This window comes from Chelmon rostratus, chromosome 3 (genome assembly GCF_017976325.1).
Source record: "Chelmon rostratus isolate fCheRos1 chromosome 3, fCheRos1.pri, whole genome shotgun sequence".
NCBI classification, from domain to species: Eukaryota; Metazoa; Chordata; class Actinopteri; order Chaetodontiformes; family Chaetodontidae; genus Chelmon; species Chelmon rostratus.
The window spans coordinates 14,939,495-14,963,564 of record NC_055660.1 but is presented as its reverse complement, the minus strand read 5'-3'; the positions used below and the strand labels follow the sequence as shown (position 1 = coordinate 14,963,564).

Genomic DNA, 24,070 nt, shown 5'->3' with positions numbered 1-24,070 from the left:
TTGGAAGGCCTTTTAAACCTGTGAAGATGTGAAAATGTCAGAAAAGGTGTTTCCCAAAAGCTGTAATATCAAATTGGAACTTTTGGATTGACTAATATTTATAGGCACTTAAACTTAAGCAAGTGATGGATCAAGCCCTCGGGGAGCTCTGACCAGGAGTACTTTCTAAAAAAAGTCTTTTTTAACTACTCGTGAAAGTTGCCCACAGGCAAAGATCCCATTATGTCTATGTGGAGGAGGACAACTTCATCTCTTCTTTTTACCTGAATCCGATGCATGCCTGACCCTCTTCCACAGAGGGATCTGTGTGAAGAAGAGAGAGACTGAGACTGAGTAAATCCTGATGCTATAAATACTGTGATGCATAAAAAAAACTTTAACTGAAGCTACAGCAAGCAAGATTTGGACTCAACTGGTGAACCATCGGCTGGAAAAAAAAAAAAACACTGGGGTCTTATCCAGTCAGAATGGAGGAAAAGAAGAAACGGGTCTTTTACTTAGTTATTTGGATGGAATTCAAACCAATCAAACTTTTCAAATGCCTAATCAACTCTATCGTAACACAAGACGGGGATATTAATCAATCAAACTGCTAATCCCGCGAGAATCTTAGCAAGTCATAAACAGAGTTTCAAAGCACCAACACAAGTGCGGTCACTGTACAGTTACACAGTAGAAAAAAAAATGTGCTGATCTGAAAAATCAGGTATTATTGTTTAAAAACCTAAACGACTCAGAACAAACTGCAACAATGTGAAAAGACTTTTTGTTACAGTGATCAAATGTAACCATTCAGAATACAAGGTTCTCCTAGAGTGTCAGTAGTGCCACCGTATCCCAGCGTGTGTGAAAATACGTGTTTATTATTTTGCCTTCACACCCAGTCTGTATGTATATATTGTGTGTGTGTATTTGATAAAACGGCAGTGTTACAACTCTGCTGGTGTCCACCGTTACAGAGTATGGACCGAGGTGCTGAGTCCACTCACGCCTCCGGCATCCTAACAGTGTTCATGTATCATAAACCTTCTTTCACACGCAGGCACACGCATATACACCTGCACGCATGCACGCACTTACACACACAGACCTAAGCATGTGAACACAAGCTCATACGGTGCATTTACAGAATGTGAACGTGCGTAAGGGCCACAGTTTATGACATGATTCAGTGGCCGTGTAACATAAAGTATATAATAACTTGCATTAACTGTCATACAGAAAACATTAAGCACACACAGGCACACAGACAGCATATTAAAACGTAAGTAGGAACACAAACCCATATCTGCGCAATGCGCAATTCATATGCACTATGTGTGTATGTGCTCTTAATCTTAATTTTTTAACATATTGCCTCTCATTGAACTAGCTGTAGCATTTTTGCCTGCTCCCCTCCAGCCAGTATTTAAACATGAAATGTATTTAAATAATTACTCATCTCTCTGACTGCTGTGTGGGGCTACATTAAAGGGAATTTCATACATGACATCTACTGTATGTAATGATAAGACAATGTGGGAATACGAGATATTCTGCATACTGTAAGTAGGGCATATAGAAAAACCAAATTTCTGTAAGAAAAAAAGGAAAAGAAAAAAGGACTCTGCATGAAAGAAGGATAATGCTAACTTTTTTTTCTCTCTTTTTTAAACCACACGCCTTTTTGGATACCATGCCTATTTGGATACATCTGTACTATATGTGTGTGCTCACGGGCAGCAACGGAGCTGGCTTTAGTGGATGGAACTGTTCGTTCTCTATCGTGGAGAAACTTTGGGGTCACCTTAGGCCTTTCTCGTAGCGTCCACGGCCCGGAGTTGGCACGAAGGGTGCCGCAGGCTGTAACGAAAAATAACACAATGTAGTGGGCGCGCAGAGTTCTGCTGCACCCTTTTCACCGCACAGTGCCGACCTGAACACGCCCATACTGCTGTGCTGAACCACACAGATAACAGACTCCTTCACATTCGTCCTTCCCAGCAGCTACTGCACGACTCCAGACACACTCTGCTGCACTGGGCTGAAGAGTGGGTGTGGATCGAGGCCAGCGCATCTTAATTCCCATCATCAGTGTGTGGTTCAGTGGTGTGATAGGGATAATAGGGTTAGGTCGTCCCTGTGGTCTTAATGAGTTTCCTTTCTCCTCTCTTCTCCTCCCTTGATCTGCACTGATCTCATTAATGTCTGGATAGGCGAATGTAACACTGCTGGAAATTGCCAGTGAGTGTGTCTCTTCATTTTTCTGGTTGTTTTGGATCAGATGAAGCGAAGAAGACATACTCGTTAAGGATTTGCTACAATTAAGTTCATAACTCCTTGTAGAACGTAGAGGTAGTCTGACAGAAGAACAACAGGCAACATGTGCATCGGTGTTTGGACTCCCAAACTAACTTCTTGTGGTTTTGGCCACACACAAACCCACATATTGTTGCTGCTTGACTGACCCCTCACCGGAAGATAGCTCAACATGTGGAGTATAGTAGTAATGCTATGTCCTCTGCATTCATTTTACAATGGCAATCAGGCAGAGAGGGTGTGCTCTGGAGTATGTGTGTGATTACACTTTGTATACCTGTATATACCTTCAACTTCACAACTCTGTGACTGACCCCCTTTAGCTTGTTTTAGACCACTGATGTACTTACTCCCTAAGCCTTCATTACCCCCCCAAATCCCCAACATGGCTGTTTACTGAGCTCTGTTATTGTTGGACTTCGCCGAGGATGTAACGAAACTCAAGGCCCTACGCACGGAGCTAATCTGTTCGCGGAGAGTGCACACTGAAAAGGGATTGGTGGAAACAATCATCCTGCAGCGCTACATACAATGAGAGACAGAGGGACACATGCTCTTTCTCTGGGAGAGAGAGTTAAGATAAGTGTGTCTCATTCCCTTGGACGGCAGAAAGGTCTCCGGTTTTGGAAAGAGACTCTTGACACAGCCCTGCCGCCTCTGTGGCAGATATTTCTTCAAACTGCTGTTTTAAGGCAGTTCCATTACGGCACCTTTCATGGCACCCTCCCACCCGGATTTAAGGGAACTCGCTGTACATGAGTCTGTGTGGGTGTGTATCTTTTTTTTATACTGCACGTTTAAACATGAATATGTTTCAGTCTTCTGCAAAACAGAGAGGGGAGACAGACAGACAGACAGAGAGGAGCGTAACGTCTGAGATCTATCACCCACTAATCGAGACGTTTTTAAAAACAGACACTTCAGCGCACATCGTGTACCTGTCATCCCCCTCGTGCTGTTACCCTTATAGCCATGTACAGATAAAACTACACTGTAGAACAGACAACTGGAAACCATAACAGACAATGGCATGCTTAAGGTCTTCAAATCTGCACTTAAGAAAAAATGAGAAAAAAAATGTTATTTTTATTTTCCTCTTCTTTGTTTTCGTTTCTTGTGGGGCCAGCTCTGTTTTTTTGCTGCCCCCCTTCCTGTAATTACATAATGAACTAATTGCATTTGCTATGACGAGGGAGAAGAGGAGCCGTCGATGAATGGTTTGGTACGAAGACGAATCATGTAAAAGTTTGACTTTGACATTAAAAACTTCAAACACTCTTGTTCTTGTGGTAACTTTCTGATTACTTCACAGAGTAACTATGAGATAAAGAGTAGTTCAGGCATTTATAGCGACCGCTAACAAAATATTTACCTCAACAACATGCGTTTGAGTCCACACATGGGGAACACTGAAAGACAAAAATGGGGGCAATGTGGTACCGCTTTATGATGTGGCACCATTTACAAAGGATTTATAAGATGTAATTAATGGTTAATGAAGCATCATCTAATGTTTGAGAGATCCATTACAAGCCGTTAATAAGAAAAGCCTCTTCCAGCATGAAGCCTGCTTTTTATGAGCTCCTTATGAAGAGGCTTCCTCCACTTTTCAACCACGTGCTTTCTGACAAGGGGCTGCAGGCATCTGGGCCAAAGTCTGCTTATTAAGGACATATTAACATTTACAGCTGCAGACTTGAAGGATTGCTGTAGTAAACCTTTATTAATGATTAACGTCTATTGCAGGTGACTGACATTTTGCTGATGGCTTGTTAGAAAGTGAAAACACTTTTGACCCTTTTTTCTCTATAACCTCTCTAACATTTACAACCCGAAGGGGGCCTTGGCACCAAACTGTTGATGAAACAGCGTCGACTCAAGGTCCACTTACTTGCTTGTTCAGGAGATTTTGATTGTGAATGTTCAATCTCACACTTCTATGACAACTGAACAAACTTCCTCTGCCAATAAAGACCGCGTGATACAGTCAAAAGTTCAAGAGTGAGCAACTTAGCGGACCTGGAGTGACGACTGTATTGCTGTTTCCAAGGTCAAGAATGAACCAATGAACAGTTTTCCGGCTCAACCAACAGAGCCAAAATCATTCCATTAAACAGAATGACACCTAATTTTAATGGCTAATGTCAATTTGCGCCTGGCTGACACGCAGTGCTGACTGGAATATATTTCCAGAATATCACTAAAATGTGGCACAATCCATCAACTTTATCTTTGAAAGGTGAATTTTCTGAACTGGATCCTGCAGCGAGAAAACTTTTCAAATGCAGAGGGCAATTTGGACTTATCGGAAAACGCTTCAGAGGTGTTAACTGCTGCAAAGATTAGCGTGAAGGACTCAAAATGTCAAAAAAAAGTCCTGCAGACTGTACCTAGTTTCGTCCAATATGCAACAGTGACACCGTGTGGTCATGAGTCAGTACTTCTCTTACTTTTCTGACACATGTTATCAGCAGTTCTCCTTACTGTCAAATTCATATTGTTCATAGTAAAGGATGGAAGAAGAAACGCAGAAGGACAAGAAATCAGTTTCTCTAAATATATACTTCAGAAACTGACACAAATATTGAAGAGATATAAATACATTTCTTTGGATGTTCAGTAAAAGGCCATTTCTTTTGAGCCGACAGCTGGAAGATACAGCTGCCAGTTTAATTTATAGCAGAGAACGTGGCATCACATGCTTATTCTCCTGTCATAGAATGGGAAGAGGTTTAATGTGACACAAGCTGGATAATGATCATTTAGGAGCGGAAGGGTCCTCCTATTTCACAATTGACGCCATCCGAAAGAAAAATGGGCAATAGGTGAATAATACATGAACTGTACTGTAGGTGTAGCTCAGAAGTGAAAGCGGGAGAAAAAGTGACAGAACAGTGGCTGCCCTAGCGGTTTGGATGCTATCTGCATCAACCATACATGGATAAAATAAAGTAACCATGGTAGCCGTTCATTTCATTTAGAATACAAACACCATTACAAATAACACCAACAACGCATTTTAATGTTTATCTTCAACGCCAAAACAACGGAAAAGCAAAGTCTGTTTTCCATTTGAACAGGTCAGGAAGTCGGCCTGCACTTTGTGAAAGTTACGGATCCATCCTTTACCTACTGACGCCAACTTAATATTCACCTTGCAGGCTGAATGAATTATACCATTTGAGGGAAGGATTGAACTGTTAAATTGTGTTTCTCGAGGCTGATGGCTCTTAGCAATGACACATTTGATTTAGGGTTTAGCTGAAATGTCAATTCATGGATTCCTAGGCCGCATGATTTGTATCCTCATTATCTGCAATTAGTATAATCACTTGTGTTGAAATGCCAGCATGTGTCACATCCCATAAAAGTCTTTTTTCATCGAAAAATTATGAATTACTGACCACAGTTTTTGGTCTACAGGAGGAAAAAAAAACAAAAACAGCGTGGACGTAACCATCCCCGAAGGACCAATTGTTCTGCAGCCTGCAATGAAGTCGTAAAAACACACATAAAAGAAAATCATTAAACCGCACAGTAAAAGGTATCAGCAACCTTTTTTTGAAACACCAAAAGCATCAGGTATCATATCAATCAACTGCTAGCCCTAAGTCATCTCATTTAAGTGGTGTCCATAAAAGGCTTTGTAAATAAATCACAATGTTTCAGCAGATAAATGGACAAGGAGTTGTCTGCGCTGCAAAAAGAAAAGGACGTTATTTTCTTTGAACTCTTAATTAAATTCCAGGGATCGACCCGGTAGATGTGCATTTTATTGATTTTATAAAGATAGAGGAAAATATTGTGAGGGAGGCGCCTGATGAAGTAAAGGCCATGAGTGCTAACTTCCTCACCCGCTGTCCAGTGTATCAAATGGTCTTGGAGTCGTCAGACGCTTCCAGGGGCTTAAGCAGACTTCTATTTCTGAGTGAAAGTGAGCAGAAGTGAATTGCCTTTGAATTGCCTTTACATGCAGAGAAAGAGAGAGAGAGACAACCTTGGGCTCATGGCTTCAAAGTGAAAAGACATAATCCTGTAATATGTTGAAATTTCCTTATCTCACTTGCTTGTGCGTGTCCTGTCAGGAGGAAATGTTTTCTGATGTCCAGTCGGTTGACATCTGCGGCACGTTGCTGCAACCCTCCAACACCAAAGAAACGTTCAGCATCAGTATGGCTGAGCATAAAGCGTCACAGATGTAAGAAATTCTCTCAGTGTTGTGTTCCTCTGTTCAGGAAAGCCTTGCAGCAGAGCTGTAAACTTAACTTTCTCCCTGATACGCCACTAGGTTGATGAGAGATTTGATCCTCCCCGTGTTGCTCCGTTATGCCTCTTCATCTTTTCATGGTCACATCAGCCTGAACTCATCAAAGTGGTGCCATCAGCGTTCTTGGTAGAAAAGCAGGAAATAACAGATATTCAACATGATTTTACATGAAAGCAGGATGGGATATGTATGTATCAGCCTACACTTACACAAAGGAGAAAAACTGTTCCAAATCAAGTTGAAAATAATTGGGTTATCCACATATTCTTACATGTTTATGAGGTGATAAAAGGAAGGTGTCATCTATAAAATATTCTGTTCCAGAAATGACCTTTTAGCTTGTTTTATTTACATCATTAATCCACAAGATACAAAAAGAATATTTGTTTGGCAGACGTCAGTGACACTGCTTTTACTGTAATGTGTAAAAACTTTACAGGCCTATTTTACACTCTTAAACATGTTTATGCGGTTCTGTATGAGCCAGACTAGTCACTAATGTCAACAGTATTGGGTTGGGTTGAAACTAGTTCACTGATTGCTAGATCTGCCTGCTCAGTTGAATGGTCCCGGGGTTCTCAGTCATCAAAACGTACAACAAAACAATGAAATGTGAATTTCCGGGATCACAAATTCTTACCAAGAAGATGTTGACTGGCTAGTTTAGTGTAATTACTATTTCCTCCATTGTTCCTCCATTGCTGTGGTGCAATCTCTGACTTCTCTGTCCTCACAGGTAAGTGTGAGAATGTGGTCCTCAGAAAGTAACAAGAACTTGAATGTGTGTGTGTGTGTGTGTGTGTGTGTGTGTGTGTGTGTGTGTGTGTGTGTGTGTGTGTGTGTGTGTGTGTGTGTGTGTGTGTGTGTGTGGCTGATTACCTGCAGGTGCTGTGTGATTTGCTGTTTCAAGTGATTGCAGAGGTGTGTCTCATCTGCTGATTGGCCAGTAGTTGACAGCTTGTGGCTTCTAAAAGACCAAAGACAAATATCACTGTGTGGCTCCGGCCTGTTGTGATTTTCTCAGTAAGTGCACACCTCCGCAGCTGTTGTGTGGTTTAACTACTAATTGGGAAAGTTTTTGGCTTGTGTGTAGATAAGTGACGTCTTCAAACTGCAGTAGTGACAGCAGTGATTTGTGAGTCAGGAGTGGGCAAGTTTAATTTAATTCAGGGGGTAAGAGCTCTGCAAGCCTACCTCGAGATCAGGCTTGACCTTTAAACAAAGCTCAACATGGACACCAACTGGACAAAATGGAGTGTTACAACCTGATTATCATGCAGCATGGATTAAAGGTCCCCCTGTTGATTTAATTTGTTAACTCCATAACGATATTAATTTGGTTTATAGCCTGTTGTGAAAAAATACTTTAAAATGCATCAGTTAAAGAGAATCGATTATGTATAATCATAAGGTCATTTAAACACAGTCAGTCTGCTACTGTCCAGAGAAAGCCTGAACCACTACAGTACATCAATGTATACTGCAACACTTCTGTTAATATGTTTGACTGTAGTTCTCACAGGTCCAGTGTGTTTCTTGACACAGTGATTTTCGAGGATCTACCGGCAGAAATGGAATATAATATTCATAAGTATATGTTGTTTTCCTCCTCTTCTTGTCCTCTTCCATGTAGTTCGCCATGTTGCACTGCCGTGCCTCTACAGTAGCCCAGAGCACTCAAACCAAACACTGGATATAGGGAGGATCTTTTGAGTTTTTTGCACTTCGAGCTGACACAGTAGGTTCTCCCGCAGGCTTGTAAGCAGAAGGTGAGTGGAGGGGTATTCAGTTGGTTGTAATCTGCAACCTCATCACTAGATGTCACTAAATCTTACACACTGGCTCTTCAAGGCAGTCATCTAAAAGCTAATTGTACCCAATGTCAATTTTGCCTGGCTGTTGTGTGTGTGTGTGTGTGTGTGTGTGTGTGTGTGTGTGTGTGTGTGTGTGTGTGTTTGTTTGTTTGTTTGTTTGTTTGTTTGTGTGTGTGTGTGGACTGGGTGATTCCTCCTCACCTACACCTGATCCTTGTGCCAATCAGCCATCACAGCTGCAACCAATCCACTAATCACCAGCCCCAGGATAAATACCGGATCCTCCTCCCCAGTCTTTGCTAGATTGTTGTACTCACCAGTCTGGTAATATGTCTCTGTCATTTTGGGCCTCCCACTGTTTTGTTCTGTGCACTTCCTTTGAATTATTTTTCCTCGTGACTAATACCGTGCTCTCCTCGTGTCTCAGGATCATGTCCCCCGTGTGTCTGCCTGCCAAGTCTGCCCAGCTCCAGTCCACAGCCTGTCCGCCTGCTGACTCAACTCACCTGCCTGCCCACCCCCTCCTGGATCTGCACGACTCGTCTCCCCGGTGAACAATTTACCTTTTGTTGCAATAAACCCTTTTTATAATCATATCCATCTGAATCTGTGTCCCGCATTTGGAGTCCAGATTTCACTCACATCCCTAAGATGAACAATAAATCTACCAAAGATTAATCTTGTCCCCTATATTTCCTTGAAATCCTCAAAAATGTAGTAAGTATCTATAAGGTCAATAGACATTAGACAAACTACTAACTTACTGCTTTATTCTTAGTTTTGGATGGATGTTATTTACAATGTAGCTGCATTCATTATAGAAATATAGCATTTTTGTTGACTGCATAGTAGCTGGATGCAGCTCAGATATGCACAGCGGGGACCCAAGGGACCATTAGTGGTAGAAGAATGGCACAGCTGGCTCAGTAATTTGCCTGGATGCAGTCGCCCCCTCTGTTATTGCCAAACAGCAGCCTGTTCCTTTCAAGGGACAGGAAGTCTCTGCATTGTTGTGGCACCTGTTCAGACTCCCGTATACCCTAAACACACACAGCCGCTGTTTTCCATTCTTTTCCGTTTCTGTGATTTCATGACCTGCTGCAGAAAATACAAAACTCGCATCATTTCGGTCTCCCAACTTCAATATTGCATCCCTTTGGTTTGCTCCCAAAGCAGATGGCAACGGGAGCATGCAGGCCTCTGTTGGTCTCTGTGATGGTGATGTCTGGAATCAGTTCATCTGTGGTAGAAAGCCAGAAAGTGTGTATGATATAAATAAGGAAAAGTCTGAAGTTAGCAGATTCAAGGAAGTTTCACTGCAGAAATGTAAAACTGTGTGCCATCGCTACTTTGCGATGTGTGAGAGCATGTCTTTAATATTTCGCCATGTTCACAATACACCCTGATCTACTACACATGACACAATTTTTAATTATCTTGTATTTCAGATACAGCACTCTAAAAATCTTTATGATCTTTAAATTTTATGGGAAAGTTGCTCCATTGTTTGTGAGGCATGACCCTGCACTGCATCTCAGGATGATGAAAACGGAAAACATGTATAATGTATCAGGCATTAAAGGTGAACTAGAAAATTACACATTTAATCATACACACCGTCAGTGCAGTCATTATCATATACATGATTTTCCTGGCTGGTCTCGAACATCACAAATACAGCATAATGCGGAGAACAGCAAAAGCAAATAAACCTTCAAGCGTGTCACAGTTTATGGAAGAGTGCATTTTGATGTGCTATTTATCGTAATATTTATGCAGCAGTCAGATGAAAAAAAGACACCGATCTTGAACAAACTCATCTTCTAAAGAGTTTTCCTTTGAGAAAGCACTTTAGAACAAGTGATGCCAATCTCTGCCAGATGAATCAGGAAAATTAAGTGAAGTAAATTAGCCGCTTTTGTCAAGGACTCCAATAAAAGGAAACATTCCTCTGAGACAACAGATGGGTGTAGATATACTGCAGATGTGGTATAATTAATTATATAAATGTTGTGACACATTGAAAATGAAAGCATGTTTAAGATGATAACAAGCTGGCAACTACAGTACCGTATATAACAAGACTGAAAGTTTCATTCCATTAATGGCCCTTAGAGACAGTCTCAGCTTACCGTGCTGCTTTAAACATCTCGTAATACCTGACGCTGAGTGTAAGCACTGACATGTGAGCACTGCACCTGAACTAAATAACAGTGATAACATAAGATTATACAACATATTTTTACTCCTGTATGAGTGAAACAGTTCCCTCATTTACCACCTTAATGTTTCAGAGGTTGGCTTTGGTTGCCTGGCTCAGAACGCCCTCTGCAGACTGTTCCTGTTCTTGCAGAGAAATACAAAATCTCTCTCAATCTTATGGAGGATGACTGACTTTGCTGTCTTTACGCTTCATCATTTGTGGGGAAAACAGTCTTTTAATGTTTATAATATTATTTGTACTGAAGTTATTTGGACCTTTCACAGCTCAAATGAAATATTGAATTAGTAACAATTTGCAGAGCTGCACATTACAGCATAACTGTACGGTAAAAAGTCAAATGTGAAATGTATCTCCCTCGTACATGTGTTGATGGCGCGGACTCCCTGTAGGTTTCACTTTAAACAAGCACAAACAAGAATTGATTGCTGGTGACAAATCATCAATTCATGGTTGCCACACACTTAACGAATCTTCATAGAATGAATGTCAATCCAATTGTTGTCACGGTGACCCTCAGAATCACCTGATTATACCTTCACCGTGACAAAAGAAAAACGTGCCTACATCCATGTAATATTCATTTAGTGTGTTTTCCCAGCATGCACATCACATTTTCAACACATTTCAACCTTCGCTCGTCTCTGACACTAAAGAAAATATAATGCTGCGAAAGTTAATGTATGGATGTGGAATTACTTGGAACTTAAGCTCTGTTTATACAACCATCACATGATTGCGTCTTGCATCAAAGTTCCCTTTGGCATGGTTTGTTTGTCTCATGGTTTTTTGTTGTTGAACCCATATTGTCCCAACTGAAGCCATTGCAACCTGCACAGTAATTGTGCCAGGAAAAATCAGCAAACAAAGACCCGGCATGAGAAAGGACTTGAAGCACTCTGACTCAATTATAGTCAGAGTCGTGTTACATTGGTACTAAACTCTCAGGAATGTGTGTTTTACCATCATTTTTGACAACAGTCAAGTCTTTATTGATCATTAGTGGTTCCATTGGAGACACCAGACAACAGCAACAAAACAGAGCGGCATAGAAACACTAAATGTAGCAAGAAAACATCAAGAATCAATAAATGAAATAAAAACAGCTTCAAAAGATTCTCAGTGAAGTTTTAAAGAGCGGTGGTGGGAGCTGAAGCCCTTTTATAGCAGTGAGTTGATCACGTCATCACAACAAAGAACTATCTCTGGCATTAGTGATTGGCAGAAAACTATTACACACATTGTAAAGTCTTCACTGTGGAACTCTATTATGGAGTCACAACAATCTAGGAATTTTGCAGTTCACAGCTGGTTTGTATTTGTTTCATCTACTTTCACACTTTATAGGAGAGTATTGACACATTTGCATATAGTATCTGATGGTGGAGGGGGAGTTGCATTGCTTGCACTGAGGTTCACAGTCATGTTAAAATGAATAAATGTGTGTTGAACCCAGTAACAGCTGGCGCTATCCACAGTGAATGTCATTATGTGCTCAAAGCAAACATTTACCAGTGTAAGAATATGTTTGTACTGTTCAATACAAATGTGCCTTGTGTACAATTTTAAGTGTTCCTCCATTGTAACAATAAACCACAAGTAGTGCAACATCTAAAGACGTGTCCATGCAATATGTAGAACTGATCCACTTGAGCCACATTGAAACAAATATTGTCAGGATGTCGACAAACAGATGCAGAAGAAATCTGCTATTTCTTCAGCTGTCCACCAGATGGGTGGAACGGAGCACCAAGTCTGAGCAGACCCAAACTGTAAGACGTGGGACGTGAGGAGGAATAAGGAGGAAGTCATGCTCACGGGAGAGATAACAACATTATGATATAACACTGGGGTCACATTTGGGTGCTTGGAGGATGTCCAACACCGGATCTGTGTGTTGTTGTTGTGTGCGTGTGTGTGTGAGTGCCCCGATAGTGAGTCTGTGAGTTTCTCATATTTCTGAATGACTTGGCTGATTGTAAATCACACTCTTCTTTCATTGGAAGTGTTAATGTGCTTCTTCTCTGTGACTCAAGGCAAACTGATGAAAATCATAACGGTCAAAAAAGAGCGCGTCACCATTGTACCAAAAAATACAAAGGTATTCATTCATGCCGGCGTGCTCACACTCTCAGTCATACGCACGCACTCACACACACTCGGGAGGTGAAACCCCACAACGACCACACTGGGCGCACAGTCGGGCCTTCAACCAAGGCTGGTGATGTTGGAGCGTCCACCGGGGGGTGCTACAATGCGGTGGCCAGACCGACGAGGGACGTTGTCATCAATCTGTGCCCCTGGGAAATGACGACAAAATGAAAATAATACATGAAAGGCTGTGTGATGCATTTATGTCCCATTTAACACACTGGAAACACTGGATTTTCAAACTTCCTCATGTTTTGTTTCTGTTACCTGACAGGCTGAAGTTGGACTGGTGAAGATTGCGAATTGGTGGTGGTTGGTGAGAGGTGGGTGAGGTTTTGGCTGACGGAGCAGGAGTGATATATTTGGGGGTAGGGACCACATCGTACACAGGGCCGTCGTACATACCACGAGTAACACCCTGCTTGCCTTTCACCTGAACAGAAAACACACAGAGACGCAAACACAAAGCTGAGCTAATGGAAACCCACCACTCACCGTAACACATATGCTCACATTACTCAGCGACTGTGGAAACAACGATAGAACGCTACTGCACTGATTCCTGTATAATATATATATTTATTTGTAATCAAAGCATGGGTGATTGAGTTGAGTTGTTTTCATAACTTGAGCTTTACTATAGTTATCTTACAGCTACTGACCAAAACTGAAGCTCCATTCTTGCCTCAGTTTTCTGAACATAACAATGAACAACCACAATTAGAGCATGACGAGGTTTTAACGTGTGATTTCCTTTATTCTCCCTAAATATCATCGAAGTTCATAGGATTCAGTTTTGTAGTTTTTTGCTGTCCTACTTTCTAATATTTCTTAATGTCAGACAAGAATGCCTGTTTCCAGTCCTTTCCAGGTCCTTTTGAAGACAGCTGAGACAACCATCGCTGGATGTTGAATAATCTTTTAATGGAAAATATTTTTAAATGCAATGATTGCAGAAATGGCGCAGATGCGTACTGTACCTGGTTCCTGAACTTGACACGCTGGTAAGCATGGTCCGGGAAGTGCTTGCGAGGAATAAATCGGCCGGTGCCCTGCTGAACCTGCAGCTTGCCGTCCTCATAAACCACCTGACCTTGACTCATCACCAGCGCCGGACCCCCACGGCACTCCAGACCCTCAAAGATGTTGTATTCTGAAGCCTGTGTGTAGAGAGATAACACACACAACACAAAGAATGTGGAAAAAGGGAATTAAGCAGATCGACGAGGAAGAGCTCTTCCATTTCCCACGACCATTTCTAACGCTGATACCCTGCACTGTCTGGCCCCACCGTACTATTACAAGCATGTATTGTATCAGAAGGCTTAATACATGCAGTAAAGTGCAGCAGTTGAGAGGATGGGGGATGAATAAGTGAGAGGCTTGGGGCATTTAGCAGGCTCGACAGTGTGAATACAGGGGGATGGGTAGAAAGATGGCAGCACAGAATGGGTGAGGGGTGAAGGGGGATTATAACCTAAAGCCAGCACCAGTCTGGATTAGGGTTTTTGAGAGTGGCAGAGCAGACTGAATACATTACCCGCTGTCTGATATCTTTCACTGTATTGTGTCACATTGCTCGAGGCAAATTTTCACCTCTGAGGCCATCCTGCTGAGTTTAAATTCACCTTTGTGTTTAGAAATCTCAAAGGTTGAATCACTTGAATTACAAAAAAAGACGCCATATTTTCTTACCTAACTCTTGGAGCATCTGCAGATAGTTATGATTTTATTCCTCTAGGATTTGAAATAGTCTTCACTGAGACTGATGCCACCACAATGCAAAGGGGGTGAACTGACAATAAAACAAACAGTGTTTGGATAAAATCACTGCACTTCACTGGAACATCTTCCTCTTTAAGAATTTTAACTGTAAGTGAAATAAAGCTGCGTGCACCACAAATAAAATCATCATTCAGTCATTCATTCCCCTCAGTTGTTTTATGGTGGCAAAAGAAAGAAATAAGCAAACACCATCTGCATGGCTAGATACCACTCAAAGTATCGTTTATCATTTTTGTTCATCTAAAGACAAATTCAAATCCTAATTTCATCTTTCTTTAAACATACTCTATAACCTTGATAGCCAGTGGCTTTGTATGGAATGCAATGCATGCATTGTATTATTCTGATACTACCACACCAACGCAATATGGCATCAAACCACTCACAGTAATGCCAGGTTTGCCTGAGTATTATATTCCAACTTAAAAGTACATTTCAGGTTTTTCTTCACCTCCTGTGATCTTTCACTCGGTTTTTATCCTATTTCACAGTCCACCATCGCCCTTATGAAACCCTCTTGCCTCCTGCTCTTTTATTGTGCCTCTGCTCCCTCGCCTGATGCAGCATTTGAGTTCAGTTTAGCTGTCAGACACCTTGTGACTCTTTGTATTCTATTCAACAATTTATCCATCTTTTCTTTTTCCTCTCCCACGTTTTCTTTCGCTCTCACCGACTGCTGGAGTTTGGCACTGATGGTTTTGACGCTGTCAGGGTCCCAGATGACGATGTCGGCGTCAGAGCCCACCGCTATCCGGCCTTTGCGTGGGTACAGGTTGAAGATTTTAGCAGCGTTGGTAGATGTGACTGCCACAAACTGGTTTTCATCCATCTTCCCCATGGCCTAAGAGACATAGAGCAGGATGTGTGGAGTGCTACACTAAACTCACACTCGGAGCCACACAAAGGACACACACACGCACACACACATCCACACACACACATCCTCATTGCTCACCACGGCCTTGTCCCAAACAAAACCCATCCTCTCCTCCACTCCGTTGGTTCCCTCTGGGATCAGGGTGAAGTCATCTTTACCAATTGCTTTCTGTGAAGTGCTGTAGGTGCAGTGAGCGCTGCCCACCACCTGGAGGTCCCCACTGTAGGGAGCAAAGTGACAAAATGATATGAAGTCATCAGAATACCCTTAATAATTCAATGATTAACATGTCACATGTCACATTACATGCAGCTTGATCTTTGCACTGAGAGGATCTGTTAAGAGACATTCGACTGCAAAAATCAGCTGAAGACAATGTTCACATTCAAGCAATGATCCTAATAACAAAGGCAGACATTCCTAATATTAGCCACCAGGTGTCCTCATTGAGCGTCTGAGTTAAAGTACAAGTCATGCAGTGGCCGGGGGGCAGAAAAACCAGCCAGCTAAACCAGTCAGAATGGTGCAACGCAGCTGCAATGCCAGTCCCTAAAGCCTTAACTAGATCACACCACAAAGATCCACAGCATTATCAAAAAGTGATCAACATATATACTCACTTTACCCCTGAATACACAAGAGGATTTGACATGATAAATAGCTGTGATTAGCGTAATTTCTCATCTCAGGCCCTTTATTCATGTGTTAATTACAGTGATTATTTCATGATAGTGAACTGTGGGATCATTGCTCCGGTGCCATGACAGTGCTCATTATGGAAATAATGGGCCTCACTGGAAAGTGAGGAAAAGTGTTGTTCTTTTGTTCACGCCTCCAAAAAAGAGCCTAAAAATACACCCCGTCGCTTCAGCGGAAGCTCAAACACAACAGCAGTATCACACCACCGGTCTGACAGCACGGACCCGCCCTGAGAAGCTGGAGTTGCAGACGAAGGGTGGAGGAGGAATGAGGAGGAGGAGGAGGAAGGCAGTTGGTAGCCAAGGCAACAGATGATGAAGGATCCTAGTTCCTGTGCTATTTATGGAATCGGGGACAGTCAAAAACTGTACAGCAGCATGTTCTGTGCATTGTGTATGTATGAGAGTGTGTGTGTGTGTGTTTGAAGTGGGAGCTGAGGTGAGTTTGGCTCTGGACACGTTATCCCTCGCTATGATGCTCATGAATTACAACTTAACTTACTATCATTAATGTCTTTTACACATTTTGCAAATAATAACTCTCTTCTTTGCCTCATACATACAGCTTCACCTTCTCTCCATCTGTCTTTCTCTCTCACTGAAACTGGTCTGACATTGTGCATCGCACGAGCAGTTGTTTGCCTCATGAATACCAAACTGATGCCTAAGGGCAAACAGTTAGAGTTAGATCCTTGGTGCCTCCTTTGGTGTCATCCAGCTGATTTGCATTTCACTTTCTGCAGAGGTTATAGCTAAATTAAGCACTCTGTCTGCCCTCACTCTGCATTAATTAGAAAAGTTTTTACATGTTCTAGTGTTCATGAAATACGCCGTGGTCTACATATTTTTTAAGGCTTCTTAGATCATTATCATCACATGCTGTAAATGCTCTAATCATGCAATGAAGACCCACCTACTGCCACAGTATTTAAGCACCAGCTCTGCATCCAGTATTGGTGGAATTGTCTGTGAAACAACTGAGCTCCTCTTCCTGTCTTTGTATTTTACGGTGTCCGAGTTTAGCATTTGGGTTCAGTTTCTCCAGAGCAAATCATTACATCGTTGCCTGACTTCTTTACTAATATAACATTTTTTTGTTTTGCTGCCCCCAGAATTATGTGATCTGTTGTATCAATCCACATTTGCTGTTACCACCAGTAACTACAGGTGTCACCAAATCAACGAGGACTGAAATCTTTGAGATTGCCACTTTAAGACGTACCAAGCCAGCAGTGTGTGGAGGTGGTCTGGGGTTGTGGGGTCAGGACTCAGAGGTGGGGAGGTCACACAAGCAGCCGCTTTTGCCCAGTTCTTGTTCCAATAGTGAGAACCGTCTGTGGCCAGGCTAGCTGTAATTGGCTCCCCAAAAACGACAGAACCTGGATGGGAAGATAGTGAGACAGTGAAGCGCAGGATGTGAAAAGATGTTGATAAACATCAGAAAAGTAATTTGAACAAGTATCAGAGGCATGAAACGACTGAGAAGCTGAAGAGAAAAAGAAATGGGGTTAACAGGAAGAGAGGCTGACCTTTCCTACGGGCCTGAGTGATGGTGTCGGCTGCACTCTTGCTCATCACCTTGGTGATGTACACAGGACAGTTCACACGGTTGCCAAGGGTGATGGCGCGGAACACCGCCTCAGCCTCAAGCTGCGTTGACAGGAAGTAAAGTAAACATTTCAACCCATGGATGGATGGATGGATGATGGATTCATAATGGAGTATAAAATGAAAATGATATCACCTCTTCAGGACGACTCAGAGGATGGCCTTCAGGTCCGGTGATTCCCATTCCAAGGATTTTTCTCTGTTCCTAACACACAAATTAAAAGAATTATGTTCATACACTCCTCAATAACCGTCAGCATCACACACAGTACTTGTCAAATCATGTTTTACCCACAAGATTCACGTTTTAGTGCCTTTGCTGGTATCTCATGGCTGTAAAATGAAAATCTCATGGTCTGTCATGCTATCAAAGAAAATAAAGCGAGCATTGTGATCCTAAAAAGCCCAGCTGTTCTGCTTCTGACAGCGCTGTCTGGAGAACAGCAACATTTGGATGGAAACCAGACCCCCACCCCCTTGCTGTTTTTTTTTTTTTTTTTTTTTTTTTGGTTTCATTGTTGTTATCAAGGGGGTTGCTGCTTCTAAAGGTATTTCATCACCCGTCTCTGCGACTACAGTTAGGTTAACAAGCATGTCATTGTCATTCATCAGCACTCCCATTATCATCCATTACCCTCATTTATCTTCAGATATATCGGTTTCTGCCATAATTGTGGACGTAATAAGGACCATCACCTCTGTGACCACAACCACCACTTTTGATCACTGCTGTCAGCAGTTTCAGCACCTTCACCCTCATCATCTTAATCACAGTTACATCATCATCATTAGTATAATAATGGCCAACAGCAATGGTGGCCCGTGATAAAGCTGTCATACCCAGCAGCAGCATTAATCTTCTCTCTCTCTATGAGAGCTGGGGAGTTACGTAACAAGAATAACTCTGAAGTGCAGCGGAGGTTGCACAGGACTATTAAGGTAAAAGATGTGATTCAGTTCAGCTGTTACATGTTTTTAGTGGTTTCACAGCAGCAGACATCTGCGTCTGCAGGCTGAGTAAAGACACGGAGAGGTTGTGATGGTGTTACAAGAGGTACAGGGTGCCAGTTGCCACTGTGAGACAAAAATAGAAGAGGTTATGTGGCTCTTACCTGTGCAATTAGATCTCCGTTTTCAGCATGAACTAACACCACAGCACCCAGCTGCTTCAGGAAGGAGAAAGCCTCATACAGCTGAGGGAGGGATGAGTCCAAAGAACAGAAAACAGATTAATAGTGACAGGAAAGAGTCACAGATTCACATGAAGAAATTAGCGTTCATGATCAGTGCAATTAGTGACTATGAAACTTACCTCAGAGTCCGACATCTGGTAAACACCCTTATACGCCATGTACACTTGGAAGGAGTTGATACCTGACAACAGTGTAAGCGATGACAAGAAGGTAATAAAGGGAACCCAAAAGCATATATTATGTCAAGATGAAGAGCCAACATCAAGCAGCAAACTACAGAAACTGACCTGCAGCCTCGTCTGCAGAGCATTTTTATGTCTAGCATCTGAGCCAAGAACTACAACTTTATTTCTAAAAGAAATTAGTCACACAGGCCTTGGCTCAGTTTCTGCATTATGCTTGAGCCTCCCCAAAAGAAAAGTCATTTTTTACTTAGAAAAGATTACAAGCAAAATTTATACACTGCCACCATGACAGCACCGTAATGAGGACAATGGATTTCCGCTGTGACTTCGCTATAAGAGGATTCAACTCTGGGCCAAATTGTTTCTAAATCTGTCCCTATTGTTTTTGTGAAATGGGTCCAAAGTAGGGATGAACATGGATTGAAAAAGAACTACAGCAATGACCACGGCTCTGAAATGTTAGAGAACCACTGGAAACTGACGTACCTTTGTCGTGCACCAGCAGCTCCAACTCGTCTTTAACAGTCTCATTCCACTGGGGGATGTCCACGTGCAGGGAGTAATCGCAACATGCCTTCTTATCTGCAGCCTCCTGCCAGCACTCAAACGCCTCCAACAGGCTCTCCCCAGGCTGGGGGGTCACATGGTCGACTGAAAGGTGGGAGGGGTCAAAGGTTAAGATGGAACGAGCGCAAACCAATATTTTGCATGAATGTGTGGCTACAGCATGTACTGTGGCATCCACACTCACTGATCATGGTGGTGCCCCCTGCAAGTGCAGCCTTGGTGCCCTGGAGGAAATCATCGACGGGCTTCGTGCCAAGGTAAGGCTTCATCAGGCAGGTGTTGACATCTATCCCCCCCGGTATCACCATGCGGCCATTAGCCTCGATCACCTTGACACCCCCAGGTACAACCAGATTCTCGCCCACCTGCCTGCCAAGGGTCAGATGCATGTTGAGACAAAGGGGTGGGTGAAAGGGAGGAAGAGAGCAGGAACGATTCGGTGCCGAGACGATGGGAAAGCACGCAGTGCAGGAAAATATATGGTTGGAGGATATAAAGGGGTTGGTGGAGGATGAGGAGATGGAAAAGAGCATAAAGGGAATAAGGAAATCATTATCAACTGGAAAATATTCAGAATGCTACTACACAAAGCCATATTTAGTTGCCTCTGCAGTTCTTTGACATAATTGGCTCCTTGTGTACGCACTTGATGAGTCCATCTTCAATGTAGACATCAGCATAGAGAGACTGGTCATCATTGACCACCCGCCCTCCTTTGATCAACAGCCTTTCATTCTGCAGGGGAGAGGCACAGAGAGGGAGGGGGGTGAGAGAGGGAGAGGCACAAGAGGGGTTGAATTCAATCCTGACATTTTGATATATTGCACAATCACTTATGTAATCCGGGACTTTATAGCTATATTATGACACAGTGCAGTGGATGAGGGTGGCAAAGAATGGGTGGAGTCAGCTAATATCAGTGCTGTTTCCCGTCCTGTCTTATTTGCATCCATTGTATGATCATATACATGTATCCATGTATAATGAGATTATTAAGTACAGTCGAATGCTGCAAGGTGTTAAACAACCGCAGGCAGGCTACCATGCATCCACACCCTCTACCACCATGAAGGTTGCCTGGCAACAGCATTAGGAAGATGTTATGTCTCCATGGTAACCAGTGATCACCCATGGTTCGAGATGACGGCAGCTGACAGCCCTGTTGGATCCTCAGCATCTTTGGCCAGTAAGGTTGCTCACAAAAGGAAAAATGTGATCACAGTCTGGTGTGTTATGTCCTGTCTTCACCGTGAAATGTAATGCTTAGTTATGTTTATTATACTGTACGATTCGGATTCATTTCGCTTTTACTTTTCCTCTGGAACAATATTTGAGGCTTTCTACAGAGTGCATGCTTTAGCTGAAAAAGGATGCATCTTTGCACAAACCCAGTCTCACACCTTTGTGTTTGTTTCATGCAGCCGCTGTTTGACGTGCGAGTCCAAGTTCAATCGTCACGTCAACCGAGTTAATCCCTCTGACAGGCGGCGAGATTACACAACACCGTCCAACCCTGAGTGAGAATAATAGGCGCTCGATTTGACACACAGACACTGACAGCTGTCACCTGCTCGTCTTGGGTTTGCTGTTACAACCTGGAGAAACAGTAGAGGGGCCTTCTACTCTTTACCGCCTTACTAAGAATTTAATCCCTTCCCTGCCGGCACAGGCGGCAGGGATTTGCATACCAGCGGAGAGCTTCTCCGGCCAACGCCGCTGACCAGGCCGGGTCGCTTACCGTCAGATGGGGGATGCTGTTCTTCCCCTGGTAGCTGCTCCCAGACATGCTCTCCACGTCGCTCTGCCCCCGGGAAGTCAACTCTGAAGCGGGTTGCAATGACTCCGGCGCCCTGCGCTGCGCTTTGCGCCCCTTTGTATCCCCCCGATATTAGTGTTTCCTTGTGTGTGAGAGAGGGAGAGCTATGAATCCGCCGCCGTACGGCTGCGTAACGATGCGTGGAGCGCGCACTGTGAAAGACAGGTGACGATCCTGTGCGTGCGCGCGCGCGCGTGCGGAGAGCGAGCGTCCGCCAGCTTCATGGCACCGAGAAAGATGGAGCACCCCGCGACAGCCGCGCGCGCGCGCAAACAGCTCACGTGAGAGCACGAAAACAATTCACTGTCGCTGTCCGGTTCAGCACCACAGGCGAAGATGAGCGTCACGGTGTCGACGTGCTTGCTCATTTGCATATTTTTGGAAATTTTTGTTGGAGCTGCGTAGAGACGCAAACCAAAATGGCCAAACTGCAATGCAGCACAAAAGTTCATCATTTATGCAGACTGATTCATTTGAGTCAGAATAAAAACCCCTGAGGGGTTAGAAATAAATAAGGCGACACTTTTAATCTCCCAAATCGAGGCCATCACAACACCCTCTGCTGCTAAAAACACGTTATGCACGCAGGCTATCCATGCTTTCAGTCATGCTTTGTTCTTTGTTGTTTTCCACCAACTGTACGGTTTTTTTTGTCAATGCACTTCATTATTTTTATCAGAAAGCCTATTCATACAAGGCACCTCCATCAGAATCTCAACCAAAAAGGCAGAGAGAGAGAGAGAGAAAAGCCACCAGTACCTTCCCATCAGGGCTCTCCTTCCCGGATGAATATCTGATCTCAACACCGGCGCGACCGTCGTCTCTCTCCCCGGGCGAGTTGCTGAGTGACCCTTCCCGGGCCTCGCTGGGCGTCTTGCCGATGGGGTCACCTGCGTCCAGGAGCCTCTCCCGGCTCCCACTTCTCGGGGTGCGGCTCCCTTTCCTGCCCACCGCGTAGTTATCGAAGTCTATGGTCTTGCTTTCAAACGCCCCCTCCACGGAGCTGAACATCCCGAAGCTTTTCCTCTGGTTCGGCCCGGTGCTGATCGGTCCCGCCAGGTAGACCGGCAGCTCATCCTCCCGGTTCCACTGCCTTCTGCAGTCGGACATTGCGGCTTCCACGAGAGACTTCCCCCAAATCTGAAACGATGGAGACAGGAGCCTGGCTGGTTTTGCGTCTAACCGGGTCACAGACGGCCCCGCCTCTCAGGCGCGCTCCGTGAACTGTGAAAAGATGCTCTCTCTCCGGGCTGCCGGAGGATGCTGCGTCTCCAGGCGAGCGCACATAAAAAAAGTGAAGTGATGCAGTGCTCCAGTTTTAATAGGAGGGGTGTGAACTAGTTCGAAGAGCCTACTTAGTGACCAGACCTTCAAACATGCGCGCAAATAAAAACAGAGCAGGTCTGTCATCCCTCCCTCCCTCTTCCCTTCCTGATGTGGGGGCTTTGTGAGCAGGTCACACCATCAGCGGATTAAACCAGCATGTGTCATCTTTTAACCCACATCTGGAGGCAGATTGTTGAATGGGGCCTTCAGAGTTAGCTCTGTTGTCGCGTGGGGCTCGGCCCGCTGCAAAACACCATGAGTGCAACCTGCAGGTGGGGCTCCTGGATGCAGCAGGGGTGCTTTTATCTCGGCTGGGCTGAAGCCAGTGAGCTGTCGTGCTCATGGGATGTTAACTGATGTGAGCCGACAGTGAGAGCTGAAAGTTTGTTCCAGGCGGCAACAGACCTGTCCTTCTCCTGGCCCAGGGGGATACTGGGAAATAGTTAGGGAGAGAGAGAGAGAGAGAGAGAGAGAGAGAGAGTGAGAGAGTTGTCCTTTCAGTACTCGCGCAGGTGGACAGCTCCCAGAGGAACAATGCACCAATCAGCAAACAGCACCGAAACATGGGGCCTATTGGAATGCACTACAATGCACATTCCTGCCACCGCATACCGGGAAGCGGGCCCACAGCCGATATAGCACATGAAATAGACATTATTAGGTAACATTTTACAACAAGGGTACACACATGACAAAAACAGCTTTATACTGAAGAAAGTGTTAGCTCCTGAAGTGATGATCCATTACGCATGAACCAATCACATGTACTCATAGTGGCTTATCACTTCTTAACGTCGCCCAGCAGGGATCCTTGTTATTTCCTTCCCCCACATTGCGCTGGTCGGGGTTATTGCCTGCTGGTGCCATATGGGAGAGAGTCAGACTCGATTAAGAGCAGGCCTGTAGCTTTTAACCTGGAACCCAATAATCTACTTTAACTGTGCCACAATTCGGCAAAAGAACGACACATGCAGCGTCATTGGACCTCAACCAGCCGCTATTTAAAAGCGCTTATCATATCATTCGAGGTTATTTTTGAATCCAAAGAGAGACACTAGCGATTGAGCCGAAAGAGCTGAGTAAACTCATAACCAATCGGATAGGTTGCACGTTTGATTGGCATGTCTTTCTGCCTGTTAGGGGCGGGTCTATTTCAAGAGGGCGGGCCTTGAAGTTGCGGTGTTGTTGTGAAGCAGACACACGAGAGTTTCACCACAGACGGGCCGCGTCTCTGGTTTCGCGGAGCCGTGTGGAGCGCGCGGAA

The 24,070-nt window shown here is 43.8% G+C and overlaps 1 protein-coding gene across 3 annotated transcripts; it reads right to left on the bottom strand.

The window, feature by feature from the left end:
* Positions 1-12,720: 12,720 nt before the first annotated feature.
* crmp1 (collapsin response mediator protein 1) lies at positions 12,721-22,590 on the bottom strand. Of its 3 annotated transcripts, none has more exons than XM_041966747.1 (14): positions 22,240-22,590; positions 20,311-20,399; positions 19,849-20,033; positions 19,584-19,748; positions 19,032-19,093; positions 18,832-18,912; positions 17,856-17,924; positions 17,641-17,761; positions 17,334-17,490; positions 15,492-15,633; positions 15,207-15,377; positions 13,732-13,911; positions 13,019-13,184; positions 12,721-12,900 (listed from the first exon to the last, which is right to left on the bottom strand). In XM_041966747.1, the coding sequence occupies exons 1-14, from the start codon at positions 22,588-22,590 to the stop codon at positions 12,809-12,811; spliced, it is 2,031 nt and encodes a 676-aa protein (XP_041822681.1). In that variant the 3' UTR covers positions 12,721-12,808. The 3 variants fall into 3 exon arrangements, with proteins under 3 accessions (XP_041822681.1, XP_041822682.1, XP_041822683.1); XM_041966748.1 differs by having other exon boundaries at positions 20,311-20,401; positions 22,281-22,590; XM_041966749.1 differs by lacking the exon at positions 22,240-22,590 and adding an exon at positions 21,403-21,450.
* Between the last annotated feature and the right edge of the window lie 1,480 nt (positions 22,591-24,070).

Coding starts and splice junctions, on each gene's coding strand:
- crmp1 (XM_041966747.1), bottom strand. CDS start 22,590: ATGTCCGACTGCAGAAGGCAGTGGAACCGGGAGGATGAGCTGCCGGTC. Junction 17,762..17,855: donor CTCTGAGTCGTCCTGAAGAG/GTGATATCATTT, acceptor CTGTCAACGCAG/CTTGAGGCTGAGGCGGTGTT. Junction 12,901..13,018: donor GTCCAACTTCAGCCTGTCAG/GTAACAGAAACA, acceptor GTCATTTCCCAG/GGGCACAGATTGATGACAAC.